General features: G+C 44.2%; 1 protein-coding gene across 1 annotated transcript; it reads right to left on the bottom strand.

Moving 5' to 3' along the window:
• Positions 331–11672, bottom strand: LOC8076419. The gene is made up of 3 exons (XM_021449249.1): positions 10937–11672; positions 6712–10299; positions 331–6637 (listed from the first exon to the last, which is right to left on the bottom strand). The coding sequence occupies exons 2-3, from the start codon at positions 8264–8266 to the stop codon at positions 4485–4487; spliced, it is 3708 nt and encodes a 1235-aa protein (XP_021304924.1). The 5' UTR covers positions 8267–10299; positions 10937–11672; the 3' UTR covers positions 331–4484.

Here is a 15993-nt window from a genome sequence, read left to right on the forward strand (position 1 = left end):
TTGTTGGCTGCCAAACTAATTGAATCGTTGGGTAATGGTAATGGAATTGCGAGGTACAACTAACTGGGTACTACCCCATTGTTAGGCCTTGTTTAGATGCGAAAAGATTTTGGATTTCGCTACTGTAACACTTTCGTTTGTTTGTGGTAAATATTGTCCAATCATGGATTAACTAGGATCAAAAGATTCGTCTCGCGATTTACAGTTAAACTGTGCAATTAATTTTTATTTTCGTCTAGTGCTTCATGCATATGTCAAAAGATTCGATATGACAGGGAATTTTGAAAACTTTTTTGTTTTTGGGTGAACTAAACAAGTCCTTAGCACCATACCTCACCTAGAGGAAAATGCAAATACTGTATAACAGCACTCTTCAGTCACCAGAGTGGACTCACCGGAATAGTAGAGGCCCCGACAAAGACAGACTGTGTGAACGGGCTCACGCCGGAGAGCAAGTCCACTCCAATCTCCAGAAGACTGGCTGACTGGTGGTGCCATAGGTTCGCACCGTCCGTGTCGTCCCAGCTCAGCTCAGACATCCACCGGTCCCCGTGTGTCTCCGCCGAGCAGTTGTGCTCGGTGACCGTGCCCACCTGCCACGCTGACTTGGGCATCTGACAATTCCACTGCGCGTCGAGGCTCGCCGGTCTCATCCCGGCGTGCGGAATCGTGACGTGACGTCCCGGTCGTGCTTTTCTCAACGGAGGCCAAGCGGTGGACGCGCGCGCGCGCGCCTGGCACCGGGCTTGGTGTCCGTACGCCGGGCGCTGCTTCGCCAGCGGGCAAAGGCGGGGCACCCACCCGGGCCGGGTACGTCCACCGCTCCCGCTCCGGCATTTGTTCGAGCACAGGACGGGTTCAGTACGGGCGGGGAAGTACCGTTGCTCGGTCCGGCATTTCGTCGAGCACCGGCCGGACGCCGTTCCGGGTCCTCTGGGACAGGCAAATGGAATATTACCTCCAGCGGATCCACTGCTGCGCGTTCGCCTCACGGCGTGCAGGCGGCGGCTGGGGCCGCTCGGCCGTTCGCTCCAGCACCTGACGCGCGTGGCGGATGGGACGGGCGGGGAGTCGGGGAAGCACCTCTGCGACCCGACCCGGCCCCGCATTCGTACCAACACCGCCGGCCGGCCAGGCAGGAAGGGGGCAGAATCACTGAACCCACTGTACGAGGAACATTACGTGCGTCATCAACATTCAGAAATACTACTCCATATACGTCTTAAAAAAATGCAATTACAGATTTAGAGTCCGACAAACTTTTCTAACGAAATTTATAAAATATAATAATATCAACAATCATGTCTCCAAATAGATTTTCTATGCAAATATATTTTATAATTAATATGATAATACTTACTTCGCTTCTTTTTCTGAGAAGGCAAACATACTAAATTTGAACCAACCGGCTTTCCATAGCAACAATTAAATAGGAATAGAGAGAATATTCAATGTCATAAATATTTGTAATTGTTTTTATAAAGATTTAGTCAAACTTAAATATGTTTAACTTTTTTTTAGGAAAACTGGAGAGGTCAAGGCCTCTACAAAAAATTTATTGAAACGAAGGGTAGCAAAATAACAGCAAACAAAAGAAAAAAACAAGGGGGCACATACACCCGAAAATTCAAGATACAGAAAAAGAAACAAATAACATCAGCTCTAAGCATCTTATCCTCCTAGACTTTGAATCCATGCAGTAAACTGAGGTAGAAAGGCTGGCTTCACTCTGTGCTGCAGGAGAGAGATCTCCTTCAGAAATATCCTTTGACAGCTTGAAACACTAATCTGAACCCCATTGAAGATTAGTTCGTTTCTAACATTCCAGATTGCCCAGGTGAGCAGAACAATAGCATCCATGGCAAAAGGTGAGGCCAACTGCACTTTGATTTGGCTGAAGATATCAAGGATAGTGCTCTGAAGGGGGATGACCACTCTGATGAGGTCCCAGCAAATAGCCGTAAATGGGCATTCCAGAAACAAATGTTCCAATCTTTCTTCAGTGAGGCTATTGCAGAAGACGCAACAATAAGAATCAAGTTGCAGATTTCTCCTTCTGAGGATGTTTCTGGTGCTAAGTTTGTCTTTGATGAGCAGCCAAAAGAAGACCTTATGCTTCGGCTGACAGTTACTTTTCCAAAGCCACATGGGATGAATCACCGAGTGGCCAACCAAGAGCCAATAGACCTTTGAAGAGGCAAAACGATCAGAGCCCCAACTGTACACCCACTTGTCCTTTTCATTGTTAAGATCAGTGTTCTCCACAGCCTGCTGAATATTTTGCAACTGAAGGAAGGTTGTCTAGGAGAGGGGGATCTGAAAAAGAGAGGACAGCTCATCTCTTTCAAAAACTTTTTTCACAGAGATCTGCTTTTTGAGGGCAAAAGAGAAGAGCTCTGGAGATGAATCAGCAAAGGTATGCTCATGCCAATCATCACGCCAAAAAAAAAAAAAGCAGAATCTCCACAATGCAGCTAAGGCCTAGAGAAGCTCTTGAAAGTCTGGAGAATCTTAAGAATATCTCTCCACCAGAAGGATCCCTTTCTTATGTGACTTGGCAACTTTCCATTTCTATAATGCTTCTCCCATATAAGTTCAACCCAAGGAACACCAGCCCTGTTAAAGAATTATGCAGATTCTTGGATAGAATGGCCTTATTTTGTTTTCTCATTTAAGGCCATTACCAGGGACACCATTAAGGAGCACAGTAGATGTTCCTGAAGAAAAGATAGAGCCCATCCAATGTAGCCATTTTCCCCCAAAGCCCATGGCTCTCATAATTGTAATCATAGCATGATGCTCAATCTTATCAAAAGCCTTCTCAAAGTCAAGCTTAATGATCACAATCTCCTTCTTGGAGTGATGACAAAGATGCAGGTATTCAAATGCCCAGGCCAAACAGTCTTGGATAGTTCTGGACTTGATGAACCCATATTGATTCTTATGGACCAAGGAAGTGATATGCTGCTGGAGCCTATTAGCCAAAATCTTGGTGATGAGTTTAACAGAAGAATTGAGAGGGAAATTGGCCTGAAATCAGTGACCAAACATGCATTATCCACCTTGGGGATAAGAGTGATATAGGAAGAGTTAATACTTCTGAGGCAAACAGATTCTTCAAAGAAATCATTGCAGAGCTTGTAGAAATCATGCTTGATAATTGGCCAACATTTTTTCATAAATTCATTATTGAATCCATCTGGGCCTGGGGACTTGTCATTTGGGAGACTCTTAATCACTGAGTTGATTTCTTAAGAGAAAGGCTCCTCAAGGGAGGACAAATCAAAGTTGTCTGAACAAAGTAACTAGCATCAACAGTAAAGCTATTCAAGTCTGAAGAGCCCAACCTCTCCTTGAATTCCTCCCACAACAAATTTTCCTTACTAGGATGATTACTGACAGAGGACCCATCACTTTTCTGGAGCTCCCTAATAAGATTACCTCTGTGCCTAATGGTAGCATTGGCATGGAAAAATTTAGTTCCTGCATCTCCCAGCTTAACCCACTTGATGTTGCCCCTCTGTTTCCAATACAGTCTATGCCTTTCCAGCAAATCAAGCAAGTGATCCTTAAGGATATCTTTGAAGTTCCATTCTTCAATGCTGAGGTCTCTATGATCACTGAATAAAAGTGAGAATTGCATTCATGGAGAAAATATAAAACAACATCACCAAACATCAACAATTCATTGGCAGCAAACATTAAATCAACACCACCAGCAAACCATCAGGCCTTCCAAGCAATTCAAAAGCAGTGGGACTATTTCCATGACCGCGGTTACCGAAATGACAGAAAAATAGTCAAAGTGATTTGAAGACAATCGCAAAAAAAAGGGAAAAAAAGAAAAGAGGAATAGGTCCATGATAGGTTCAGTCATATGTGGCAAAAATCATGAAAATAAACTCTAGGGCTGTAGTAGCATGGGCTACACTGGAACCTAATAACACATACATATACATATGTGGGGGGAAAAATCAAAGATCAGTGGGGGAAAAAACTACAAAGCTGATGAGCGTACTGCACCACTGGTATCCATGTTCCTTTGGACTCAGAATACATTCACCGAAACAAAACCACAGCCATCAGAAGACAATACAGATAAAAATATTTTCATTCTAACAATGCTGCCACAAGAATGGAACCTTCAGAGTTGTGACTCCAAGACTATTACGAACGGCAATGCCATACACAACATAATTTCAAGCTCAGGCATACGGGACAAACAGAAAATCGTGATATAGTCTCCAGGATTTGATTGTTATTGCATTGCATAGATTGGAACTTACGGCATACACATGTAGCTTCAAGATTGCACTCTTTTACAATCTGAAAGAAATGGACAGCATACAGCAACGCCAAATTTCAGTTCAGTTCAAACTCTCAGAACATAACATACACTGAAAAACCAAATACGGACACTATTTGCAGATAATACAAGAAAAACTAACTTTTAAATTAGTACTATTACCAAAGGGATGGAACCATCAAACTTGGTCTTCAAGTATCAGTGTGCTTGTTGTAGAAGCGTGACTAGGACTTCTCTGAGAGGAAACCTTATTTCTCTCCATCGGTCTCAGACATTTTGCAATGCCACTTGACAAAAGAACTACAATCACAAGGTATACTACAACACCAAGCACTAGAGCATACACATAGACTGAAGTCCTGAATTTTCTGCAGCTTCCAGCAGCAAAAGCTGTCATGAGGGCCAGCAGGTCCAATATCATGATCAAATGCAATACTTCAAGTGGCACATCCTTCTTCCGGGCAGATTTGTTCAACAGATACATGACTACAACAATAGATGCCATAAATGATATAGAGTTGAAGCAGAAGAATATTTCATAGCGCTGAGGATTAATATCAAGAAGAACAGGATTTCCTGCCAAATGACCTTTGTTATCAGACCACAATTTACCAGGTGGTTTTAGGCCAGGATTGCCTTCCACATGGCCTTCATTATCGTCAGACCAGAAACCACCAGGTGGGTTGAGACCAGCTTGGTATGTGATGGAGGCAGCTAAAACTGCAAGCAGCATCAAATACTTGTGCCTCTTTCGAACTTTTTTCTCAGGACTATCTGAGCTTTCTTTCTGTTGAGAAGTAGCTCCATGCCAGGCCTCATCCTTTCCAAAAAGCAGCTTAAGCAGACGTTCTATAAATTGTCCAGTCGGTCCTCTGAGACTATCTTGTGTTGAGGAGAGAAGAATCACTTGAATCACAAGGGAAATCAGAACTGCAACAGCAATGATGATGAGATAAATAGATTCTCTTGCTTTCCTACAGCTTCCTGCAGAATAGGCAATCAAGAGGCTAACCAAGCCCACCACCAAACACACTCTTAGTGCATAGGACTTGATACCATGCTCGCAGGATTCCTTGTTCACAAGTAATATTGTGATAACTACAGATGCCACGAATGAGAGTGAGTTTGAGTAGTAGAAAACATCATAACGCTTAAAATTGTTGTGCTGAAGGATTGGGTCTCCTGGTTTACCACTCACCGCCTCGTCATCAGACCATACACCTCCTGGAGGATTCATGCCAGCTTGGTATGTGACTGTTGCAGCTAGAATAGCAAGCATTAGTAGTAGATTACGCCTCTGCTCCCAGTTCTTGTCATCAGCATCACCCCTCTGGCTCAGCCCAAGCTCACAATCATTACCATTAGCATCACTTCTTTGGTTGTTCCCATTCAAAGGGTTTGTCCATATATATCTGCAGGATAAATTCTCAATCTCATGTGCAACAAACTTTTTGCACCCTTCAGGGATTACATGTATTGCTATCAGAACATGAAGAACAACATAAGCCAGCACAAGGCACACCAACAGCCAGATGTATATGGAACTTTTGCTGTCCCTACAGCTCCCCATAACATAAGACCCTGTTAGAGCAAGAAGATCCACTATCATTGTTATCTGCAGTGCATATCGTTTTATGACCTTGTTGCTCATCCTCTTATTCAGGAGCATAATAATCATGACAAGGGATGCAACAAAGGCGATAGCATTTAAATAGAAGAATGCAATATAGCGTCGATGGTGAGTGTCCTCAAGGATGGGATCACCAGGTAAATGATAGGGACGATGATGAGTGTTCTTAGGCATGGAAACACCAGTTGAATTATTGTTCTCTCTTTGGGACCAGAAACCACCTGGTGGATTTAAACCTGATTGATACGTCAGGGATACTGCAAGAATGGCTAGAAGAAGAAGATATGTCCGGGACTTCTTCAGATGTTCATCAGTTGGGTTGGCACCAGCATTTACATTGCTGGCATTTTGTCTGGGAGCTACTTCATGCATGCCAATGTCTCCATTCTCAATAGGTCTAGAGATATTAATGGTTTCGGAACTCTCTATCTCAATTTCTTCCAAAGTCTCCTCAGAAGTTTTTTCCTCTTCCTTGACACTGTTGGTGCCTCCATCATGGTTATTGGATGCAATGTCGGACAAGCACTCCATGGCTGTGGATTCTTGATCATCAGTAGAGAAAGATTGCCTGATCATACTTTGAACTCTATGGTTTTCTACCAATTGATGCTCATGATTAGACATACCAGCCACAGTTATGGGACTTTTAAGATCATCCACCAATGAAGATTGTTCCCCCATCTTTGCATCTTGCATGTTTTCTGCAGGTTGACAATCAGAGTTAGATATATTGGTATTAGTATTTTTACCTTACTAAAATCTCATAAAGTATTACCTGTTTCAGTTTCAGACATAACCTCGTTTGCAACTGAATTTGCGTCTGTAGACTGACCTTCCAGGTTGCACGTGACATTGCTGCCATTTTCTGCTTGCTTGTCATTCACAAATGCATGGTCTGAACTGGACACAACCCCAGTGTTTGTAGGTTGTTGTTTGCCTGTACTCTGCTGCTCCCCAGGAGATTCGCCCTCTTTAATATTTGGATCTTGCTGATGGTATTGAAGCTGGTATTCTGATACCCTAGCAGTTTCTGGTTCTGCTGCATCTTTTATGCAATCTGCAGTTTGCTGATTACTTGAAATAGAGTTCTCTCCCTCTGGATTTCTTGATCTCTTGCTGCCAAAATTCAATGAAACGACCCGGCCAAATTTATCCATGTACCACATAATATCTGGTTTGATTTTTCCAAACCAGCCTGCTACAGATCTGTTAACAAAGATCCCAGCTAAAAGTGCAAAGCAGATCCATACTACAACAGCAATTAAAATAGCACAGACAGATGTCGCCACACTCCTACAGCTTCCTGCAGCATATGCTCCAACCAGGCTCAATATGTCGATAACGACACATACAATCACTGCTTTGGATCTGATGCCATGCCCACTCAATTCTGGGCTCAGAAGCAGTATGATTGTGACCAAAGACGCAACAAAGGAAGTTGAGTTGCAAATAACAAAAGTATTATATCGAGCAAGGTTTTTACTGCGAAGCATAGATGTAGCTGGAATTTTGTTATCACCGTTTTCAGCCCAAAAACCACCAGGTGGACTCAACCCTGCTTGGTATGTCACAGTTGCAGCAAAAGTCACAAGCATCAAAATGAATTTGCGAGCTTCCTCTAGATCTTTCTCATGGTAATTGTTCCTTCGGGTCATCTGAAAACCACACCTGGATAGAATCCAATCTTGCACAGACTGTGCCGTCTCTTTCAGCCATTTTAGAACAAATCTTTTTTCGGAAACAAATTTCCGAACAACTCTTATAAATACTAGGATATGGATCATAATATATATGAAAACAGAGAAGACAAGAACCCAGATGTAAATGGATGACTTTACTGCCCTGTAGCTTCCAGCAGCATAGGCCCCCATTAGGCTAAACAGGTCCAGAATCATGGTAAGTTGCATTGAGCGGAGCCATAACTTCTGCCTTGTCACATTTTTACTCAGAAGCAAGATGATTAGGACAAGGGATGCGGCAAAGGCAGTTGCATTGCAGTAGAAGAATACCTCATACCGTGGGAAGAACCAAGCCCTAAGGACAGGGTCACCCGCGTCATGTCCAGAACGCCCATGTTTTGTGTTGTTCAACCAGAACCCTCCAGGTGGAGTTATTCCAGCATTGTATGTAACACTAACAGCTAGGATACCAAGAAGCAGCAGATACTTCCGCAGCCTCCACAGGAGCTCAAAATCAGATTCATGGCTAGGGGCTAGCAACTTCCTGGTGGACGAACTATCAATGGATTCTTCCCCTGTGCTACCCCCATGTGTGGTGCTGTCTTCATTGTGATTGTTGCTTGCTTCCGGAGCAGCAGCGGTGCTGGCCATGGCTGCTTGCTCTCCAACAAAGGTTGTTAACCTCGGCCTCTCAGGTGAAATTGCCCTCTAACCATGCATTTGAAGAACAGAGCAAGGGATTCTTGGCTTTAGAGATGATATATCTGGAATGAGGAGAAATTCAAGGATGGTTCTGAACAAAAAGAGAGGGAAAACTGGCAGCTGGCGGAGAAGGAAGACGGAGACTTGGGTGAGGTCAATGCCCAAGCGAAGATGACAAGTTGAAGACCCATTGAAGGCTCAATTGATTTCTTTCAAAAAAAAAAATAAAGTCTTTCAAGAAAATAAGGCTAAATGACTCCAGCATGCATGTATGACTTTTCAACGAGTGTGAATGACTTGTACTAAGTGGGACCTCGTCAACTCTGAGAGTCTACACAGGCTGGGGCTCAGAAGGACAGGGACAGTAAAGTGCATGCACAAAGTCATTTTTCTCTCCCAAAATCAGAAAGATAAACCCTAGTGCTTCAGTCCCAGAAAAACTCCAAATCTAAGACAGAGGGTATTGTTTACTCCATAAAAGGGTAACATTTAGCAGCCACATACACACCCTAGTGACTGGATTTGATTCCTTGTTCTATCAGAGTTGTCTATAAATAATAAATAAGAACTCTGTAGGCCAATACTGTAGTGCTCATATAGGCACATGGACTGTATTGGAAGGTACTACAATACTCATCATCATATAGTAAACATGTAATGTATCGAAGGAATTAGGAGCAATCAGCATGATAGATGAGGACATCTCAGACTGGACAACACACTCAGTAGACCCCACCTCAATGCCCACGTTGTTATCTGTAACTAAAGCTATGAGCTGCTCATGGCATATTAAAAGCCCAATGCAAACTGTGTCAACCAATAAGCTTTTGGTAAGTTGTACCTTTTCTTAATCACGACTCGATTGGTATCCAAATTGTTAATTACTTGACAGTGGAGCTTGAACATCGAGCCTCGTAAAGAATGACATCCCAGGCTCCAGTCAGTAGTGAAGTCACGAGGTACGTTCAGATTCAACAAAAAATCATGCCCAATTGCTAATAGCATATTGAGCTTGGTTTAGTTTTTTTAGAGAACATGTGCTGCATGTATTTCATTAAGCAGGAGCTTGGTTTAGTTATGAAATGAATTGATGCAAAGATGCGCAAAAGAAAAGTTGCTAGAAATTTTAATACCTGAAGGCAATGGTGGGTAGGTGGGCAACCCAGGGGCGCCGAAATGGAATCTGCAGACAGCAACAAAGCAAAGCATCTGCCGGGACCTCCCCAATTTTTCCAAGACAACCCCCAGTTCACACCACCAGTGCGCAATGCACCGAGTCACTGGGGTGATGACAGAAGTTGCCTTCCCCCGTTCCTGGCACTGGCAGCCTCCAATTGCAAAGCATTACTCTGACCTCCCCGAGGCCAAGAAAAGATCCAGTTCACACAAGGCACTGCACTGTGCACGAGTCACGGGTGTCGCCTTCCCCTGTTGCTGCCAGCCTCGGATGTCCCGTCGCACGTGCACCCGCCAAGGCCGCGGACAGGGCCCTTACAGGCATTGCCACGAACACCTGAAGGGCACGGCCGGTGAGAGACGGCTCCGAGTGCCAACCAAACGGTAAGGCGGCCCCCAGCAAATTGGGGACGCATCCCGTCGACGTCGACCTGGATTTTTGTCTGAGCATGTTTGCTGCCGCTGCGGAAGTGCTCAAAACGTCTATCGAGCATTGCTCGCAAATAAGGGGGTGTCAGAAGCTGATGCGTGCCACCGGCTCCATCTGACGGAAGCTGCATGGACTCTCAGCTCAAGACAAATCACAGACGGTTTGGCTTCAGTTCAGATTGGCTTGGCTCGAGTCTGCAGATTGCATCGAGGCCTAGCTAGTGTGGGCAGTTTGCACGCCGCCGTCGTCGCCTCCGTCCAGAAGCATCCATGGCAGAAGTTGGAGAGCAAGAAGATTTGTGCTATGTTGATCTGACGGCATCATCTTCTCTAATGGAGGCTTTATGTATGGTACCAATTGACGTCGTCGGTCATGGCTGTCGTGGAGAAGACAAAGATCACATAGCACAGGGCATTAAATAAGGCTTTGTTTAGTTTACCTCAAAAACCAAAAATGTTTTCAAGAATTCTCGTCGTATTGAATCTTGTGACACATACATGAAACATTAAATATAGTAAAAAAATTAAAACTAATTACATAATTTGTTTGTAAATCACGAAATGAATCTTTTAAGACTAGTTAGTCCATAATTGGATAATAATTACTAAATAAAGACGAAAATACTATATTACCTAAAGCTAAAAAAATTAGAAACTAAATAAGGCCTAAGATAAAGTAGCACGTAGTTGTATTATAGATTTGTGCTCGTCAGACATGCTATAATCATTGGCCATCAGGGGCGAAGGTAGGTAGTAACTAGGGGGTGCAAATGCACCCCCAAATTTTTTGAAAATAGTGGTTTTCTCTAAATTTTCACCATATATGCACCCACAATAACACAAGTTTATGCACCCATGACCCAAATGCACCCTCTTTAATTTTGCTCTAGCTTCGCCACTGTTGGCCATATTGTAGCTTGCTTCGACCCACAAGCTGCTACAAGGATCAGACAAATTAGAATTAAGGACATCCATGCTTGTACCCACATATGAATTTTTACGTTATTTCGTTACCTGTCTACGGATGAGGCGGCACCTGTGTTCGTGGAGGTGTTCTTGGAAGCCGACGCCAGGTCGACGCGCCTACTCGTGGGCATTCGATGACTTCGATGTATTGCACGTCAGCGGAACCACTGCTATCGCTGCCGCCTTCGCCTCCTCCTCGGATGAGATGCGTGCAGTCTCCACGGCAGCAGGCCAGGTCGGTGCAGCACGGCTGTGGATGATTTGTTGCTGCTTGGCGCGGCTGTGAGCCCGCCGTCGCCAACGCCTTGGGATGCCGCCTACGCCTCTGTCTCTGAGCGTCCGGTAGCCCGTACTCGAGGAGAAGCCGCGTCCAGCAGCCTTTACTCGAGGAGAAGCCGCACTCACACCTGAGCCGAGGAGCCATGGTGGAGCCTTTGGGTGTGTACGTGAGGAGCTGAGGGGAGCCGACGACGCGACTCCCGTGCTGGCCCTTAGATTACAGCATCAGCGAAGGGCGCGCACGGGAGACACATTACACGCATTGCTCACCCAAATTTTTTCCCCTATAACACCACAATCTTATTGGTACTGTTAGAAATCGAATCACTAGATTGCTCACAATCACACTCACAACACAAGAACAAATGCACAGAGAGGGATGGAGGAAGAGTGTTCTGTATTTCTATCTTTCACTTCATCTTGTTCAAGTTACAATGGTGCAAGGAGCCTCCTATTTATAGTAGAGGAGGCTGAATTTTGCTAGGTGTGAAAGGCTGAGACTTCTTCCTCCTCTTCATTAATTTGGCCACACTCAAATCTTGTGTTCATATACTATTGCTAGTCTTGCAAAGACTTTAATTTTCAACACTCCCCTTTGGCCAAATTATATGTCATGTGTATGCCTCGTTAAAAACTCCTCCCAAAAAACCTAGTGGGAAAAAAGGTAGGAGAAAAGAGTACATCACACGCATCGCTTATGTTGCATCTGTTGCCTCGTTAAAAACCTTGCATGAGAAAACCCAGTGAAAAAAACTCATCAAGAGAAAAAGAGTACAACAGTTGATGATGTTCAGGTCGGTCTTCAGGACCGACTCATGATCTTCAGGACCGCGGTCATAGATTATATTTTTGGGGCTAGTCTCCCCCTAAACCCTGCAACTCTCTAAGCCACCTCATACCAATTCCATGGATGCACTTATAGAAGCTAGAGGCGGGTAGAGATTTCGTGAAAAGATCTGCGAGGTTATCGCATGATCTTGCTTGCAGGATATTTATCTCCCCGCTCTTCTGGAGCTCATGGGGATAAAAGAACTTTGGAGCAATATGCTTCGTGAGATTGCTCTTGACATAACCCATGTGCATCTATGCAACACAAGCCGCATTATCCTCATAGATAATGGTGGGGGTGTCGGCGACGTTCAAAACCACATGACTTCTGGATGTGATTAATCATTTGTCACAACCAAACACACTCTTGTGCAGCCTCATATAAAGCAATTATCTCTGAGTGGTTAGTCGATGTGGCAGCTAGGGTCTGCTTTACAGACTACCACGAAATGGCTGCACCACCACAGAGAAAGACAAAACCAGTTTGTGATCTAGCATTATGCGGGTCAGACATATAGCCAACATCCACATATCCCACCATGGTTGGAGCTTGGTTCTTCGGGAACCATAGACCAAGGTCTTGTGTACCTTGTAGGTACCTCAAGATGGTTTTGACGCCAACCCAATGCCTCCTGGTTGGGGCAACACTATACTTTGCCAACAAATTCACTGCAAATGCAGTGTCAGGTCTAGTGTAGTTTGTAAGGTACATCAGTGCTCCAATGGCGCTCAAGTATGGAACTTCGGGTCCCAATACTTCCTCATCATCGCCCTTTGGTCTAAATGGGTCCTTATCCGCTTCCGGGGATCAGACCACCATGGGGGTCTTAGAGAGGGTGGCACTTGCTCATATTGAATTTTTCAAGTACCCTCTTAGTATAAGTGGACTGGTGTACAAACACTCTTTCAGGGAGGTGTTCGAGCTGCAGGCCCAAACAAAACTTGGTCTTGCCTAAGTCTTTCATCTCAAACTCCGCCTTGAGATAAGCCATTGCTTCCTCAATGTCCCTTGTAGTCCCGATGATGTTCAAATCATCGACATAGACGAAGATTATGCAAAATCCATCATTGGATTTCTTTATGAAAACACAGGGACAATCATCATTATTGATGTAACCTCTCTGTAGGAGAAAGTTACTCAATCGGTTGAACCACATTCTTCCAGATTGTTTCAACCCATACAACGACCGCTGCAGGCGGACACTGAACATGTTGTGGTTTTGATTCGGTCCAGGGATCTTGAGTCCTTTAGGGATTCTTATGTGGATTCCCGAATCAAGTGTCTCATACCAGTATGCGGTCACAATATCCATTAACTGCATTTTTAAGTTCAAGTTAGCTGCCATAGGTATCATATATTGGAACGTTATGCCACTCATGGGAGAGTAAGTTTCATCATAATCGATGTCGGGTCTCTGCGTGAACCCTCATGCCACCAGCCTCGTCTTGTGCCATGTTTATTCCTCTTCAGGAGGAAGACCCATTTGCATCCTTCAGGGATGACTTTGGAGGTTTTGGGACTGTAGGCCCAAGAAGCCTCTCTTTCATAAAGCGAGCGCAACTCTGCCTCAATTGCGGCTTTCCATTTGTCCCAATCCGAGTGCTTCCGGCACGATGCTGTGGACTTTGGTTTGGATCCGGATCCATTGAGCCAACAATTTTGAGGCAAAATATGTGTCGACAACGGTGGTCTTTATATAATATGACTCTCCTGATTTCACATAATTAGTGGCGATCTCCTCATGATCGTCCTCCCACTCATCGTGATTTCCCATAACGATTGAGTTGGGGCGTTCCGATCTTCCAATGCGATGGTGCATGCTTGACGCATTGGGATTTCCATCTTCAGGATGGTGTCCTTCAGGGACTTCCTCAACTTCAGGTTGAGTTGCCACTTCAGGGGCATTCTCGATTTTAGGTCGAGCTTCTTCAACTGATTCTTTAAATGATACCAAGTGGCTCAAGACCTTGTCTACATGGACGTCTCCATGGAACCTTGTCTGAGCACCCAGAGGTCTCCCTCTCAACCTAGGATCAGGATGGAGACAATAGAGTTGGTAACCTTCAGGGATACCCGAACTCTCTCTGGCACATTTACTACAGGTAAATGTGGCCTTGTCATTTCTCTAATCAGTGAAGGCATTTGGCAGCTCATTTATAGTAATTTGCAAATGCATACTTTTCTGAACTTCTGGTCCAGATTTACTAGTGTGTGTAGAAGGAATGCCTTTATTCCTTTTCATGCAATTTCCCGGCATTCTTCTGGATGCCTCTCTCCCCCTAATGCTGGGAAATGCAATCAGCGTACCGAGCCTCATGAAGATCCCCAGTCATAGGCTCATACATCCCAACTTCTGGTGGGGTTTATTTGGTGTACGCTGATATGGCGATACTGGCACATATATCGCATAACTTATACGCAGATGGGAAATACTTTCTTTCTCACACACTAGCCATATGGGGGATGTGCAGTTGACTTGAGTTGGATAAATTTTGCAGTATGCAATGCTGCATGGCCCCAACTGCTTGTTGGCAGCCTTTGATTTTGCAGCAATGGCCATACATTATCCACTTGATCCTTTTGATCAAGGACTCAACTAGGCCTCTTTGTGACTCATCCCTAATCTTCAGGAGGGATTGCCTAGTGATCAATCTTCCTTTTGCACGTGCGGTGCAAATAAAATCTTTAGGATTAGAGAAGTTTTTATGGCCAATAGAACTATTGATGATTTTCTCATCATATCCAACCCAGAATGACCCAATTGGTCATGCCATATTTTTATTCTTCTAAAATAATATGGCTTTCATCGCAACATATCTCTTAGTGGGATTATGTACATGCAGTACGAGCCCGATGAAGGGAATACATCCACCACATACTTTGAATATTTATGGGAGAACTAGTGCGGCACTTCCGGTGCCCTTGATATGAGCATTGCTTCTGGCCATGGTCATAATATTTCCATTTTCTCAGTCAATATTTGGAAATATCTAGTCTCCCTTAATATTGGTGGTGTCACTATCTGCAGGACAGATTTCCACTTCAATCATATGGGTTCCCACAAGGTGTGAGAATTTAGGGATTTGACATATGTTCAAAAGTCAGAAACCAACATTCAAAACTTATTGAAAATGCTCTACTGGAGCATGTATGGCCACCACTCAACACACTATAAATACTCTTCAGGAGCATGAATGGCCAAATTCAATTGGTGTATGTGGACATTTCATTGCGACTAACATGATATCTCAGGGATTAGCAGGTCCCTAGATATATCATAGAAATCAGGAGAAGGTCATCCCCACTCACATCCACTTGGATGTTTTCACCATCTCTTTTCACGGTGACAAATGTGTCTTCCGCACTTCTGAGCTTCATGCTCAGTGGTGAGCTGGGATTTATGTTGACTCTCCTTGTTCTTGCTTCTGGAAGAACTTTGGTAGAGATCAACTAGGTGTTTTAGGGGCGCGACAATTGTGGAACCCATGTTCCATGCCTCCACATCTAGAACATCGATCCCGCTGCTAAGATGTTTCACCTGTGACCCGCTTTAACCCCCTTGGGATGACACCTCTTTTCCCTTCCATTTTCCCTTTTCACGGCCCTCTTTGTGATTGCTAGAATTTCCAGCAACGCTAACATGTGCTTTGGGCACAGTTGCCGTGCAGAATGATTGTTCTTAAGAACCTCATTCTATTGCTTTTGCAATCAATAGTACCGTTATCAGCCTATAGTACTTCAGGTACTTGTGCATTGCTGATGTAGTACTATATTGCCGGGATGGAGGGTAGAAAGAGTTTTCTCGATCATATCTGCGTTAGTGATCTTCTGGTCATGTAGACGCAGTCTGGACACAATCCTATGTAAAGTAGAGCCGTACGCTGCTACACACATACAGTTTTTGTAAGGCGATCCAGTCACAATGTGTTTTTGGGGGACACAATTGACTTTTGCTGAGTGAAGCGGACCTTCAGGGACTGCCATAAAACTAGTGGAT

The sequence above is a fragment of the Sorghum bicolor genome, chromosome 10 (assembly GCF_000003195.3).
Source record: "Sorghum bicolor cultivar BTx623 chromosome 10, Sorghum_bicolor_NCBIv3, whole genome shotgun sequence".
In the NCBI taxonomy this organism is placed as follows: Eukaryota; Viridiplantae; Streptophyta; class Magnoliopsida; order Poales; family Poaceae; genus Sorghum; species Sorghum bicolor.

Coding starts and splice junctions, on each gene's coding strand:
- LOC8076419 (XM_021449249.1), bottom strand. CDS start 8,266: ATGGCCAGCACCGCTGCTGCTCCGGAAGCAAGCAACAATCACAATGAA. Junction 6,638..6,711: donor TATGTCTGAAACTGAAACAG/GTAATACTTTAT, acceptor GTCAACCTGCAG/AAAACATGCAAGATGCAAAG.